The sequence below is a fragment of the Amphimedon queenslandica genome, unplaced genomic scaffold, assembly GCF_000090795.2.
Source record: "Amphimedon queenslandica unplaced genomic scaffold, v1.1 AMPQUscaffold_10561, whole genome shotgun sequence".
NCBI classification, from domain to species: Eukaryota; Metazoa; Porifera; class Demospongiae; order Haplosclerida; family Niphatidae; genus Amphimedon; species Amphimedon queenslandica.
The window spans coordinates 955-2,335 of record NW_003549180.1 but is presented as its reverse complement, the minus strand read 5'-3'; the positions used below and the strand labels follow the sequence as shown (position 1 = coordinate 2,335).

General features: G+C 30.2%; 1 protein-coding gene across 1 annotated transcript; it reads left to right on the top strand.

Annotated features, from left to right (window-relative positions):
- Window positions 1-46: 46 nt before the first annotated feature.
- Window positions 47-1,075, top strand: LOC109590054 (vesicle-associated membrane protein 3-like). The gene is made up of 4 exons (XM_020006008.1): window positions 47-257; window positions 611-690; window positions 805-856; window positions 908-1,075. The coding sequence occupies exons 1-4, from the start codon at window positions 191-193 to the stop codon at window positions 958-960; spliced, it is 252 nt and encodes an 83-aa protein (XP_019861567.1). The 5' UTR covers window positions 47-190; the 3' UTR covers window positions 961-1,075.
- The last annotated feature ends 306 nt before the right edge of the window (window positions 1,076-1,381 follow it).

The window sequence follows — 1,381 nt, the reverse complement described above, 5'->3', positions numbered from 1 at the left end:
ACATAGTGGAAAAAAATAGTTGAATTTGATTACCAGCATCTTGTATACATGTACATCTATAATAGGAAGCACAAGTCAAGCTTAAATTACTTACATCATTGCAGCAAGTTTGAGTGTTGTATATCCAGCCTTCACGACTGCAAGATATGACCCTCCCACTACTATATGCTCCCAATAGGTTAAAAATGTCATGAAAGACAACATTGAGAAGGCTTGTGCAAGAGGAGATGAACTAAACGATCTGGATGTGAGAGCAGGTTTTAATTTTTTATTATTTTACTTTCATAAGCACAGCATTTGTCATTTACTGACTTTAAATTGCATTAAAATCTATGTGCATGTACATTAATTAATAATGATACAATTCTTGTGTAAATGTGGAAGGAATGCTGGTAATACTGACTTCCTCATAGATTCAATTTTCTGCTTACATACAGCAACCTGACTGTAGAAAGATGTATAGTAAATATTCGATATTGCATGCATGCCTAATAAATATCTACTGTTGAATTTTAATGCACACTTTCCTTAATTCCTTTTATTTGAGTGGCACTTGTTTTCGAAAAAGCTATATACTGTATACCTTGAATGATTTGTTACTTTATTGTAGAGAACTTAAATGAGGATGCTGGACTATTTCAAAAACAAAGTACCCAATTGAGGCGAAAATATAGAAACAAAAATTATAAGGTGAATTTTAATTTACAACAATGACATTATTCCTGATTCTATCGACTATGTTGTGAGTCTTGGTGCAATTATTATATAAAAAGAAAATTATTAATTTTTTGTCTTTTTTAATAGTTGTGGGCAATTCTTATCTGCATAATTTTGATTATTGTTCTGGCAATTGCTGGTGAGTTTTTATTAAACAATTTCAAGTTTTTTTATTTGTTGTATATTATAGGAGTAGTTGCTGGATTGTTAGGATGTCATTTTCATAAAAATTGCTCACTATAACTGTTATAATTGATGAGTTTATATTATTTTAAAAAACTGTTGTCATTGTCCTGTCCTCTGTATATAATAATATTTTATTTATTGGTTTTATGTTGTTACATTGATCAAAAAATTATAAAAAACAAAACATGTTCATGTATAGGAGAATGTTGCATAAAGTAGGCAAAAAAAATAGTATTCAACATTAAAACAATTTTTCCAGTGGATGGTACCCAGTTCTTATAAGCTATACAGCAAGCTTAGAGCAATATACAGGTAGCACAGCCTCACTGATTATTCATCTCTGTCATAATACTAACAGCCATATGCTGTTATTACTTCATGTCTTATCTTAAACTAGATCTATTACTCTACTTGGTTTAACCTATAGTGAATCACATTAATGCGCTGATACAGTGCAGTGATCAGCTAAAATTTACAG

Bases quoted from the DNA above. Each gene is read 5' to 3' on its own strand.
- LOC109590054 (XM_020006008.1), top strand. From the start codon at position 191: ATGAAAGACAACATTGAGAAGGCTTGTGCAAGAGGAGATGAACTAAAC. The intron at 258-610 runs GTTTTAATTTTT...ACTTTATTGTAG, and splicing joins CGATCTGGATGTGAGAGCAG to AGAACTTAAATGAGGATGCT. The intron at 691-804 runs GTGAATTTTAAT...CTTTTTTAATAG, and splicing joins ATAGAAACAAAAATTATAAG to TTGTGGGCAATTCTTATCTG.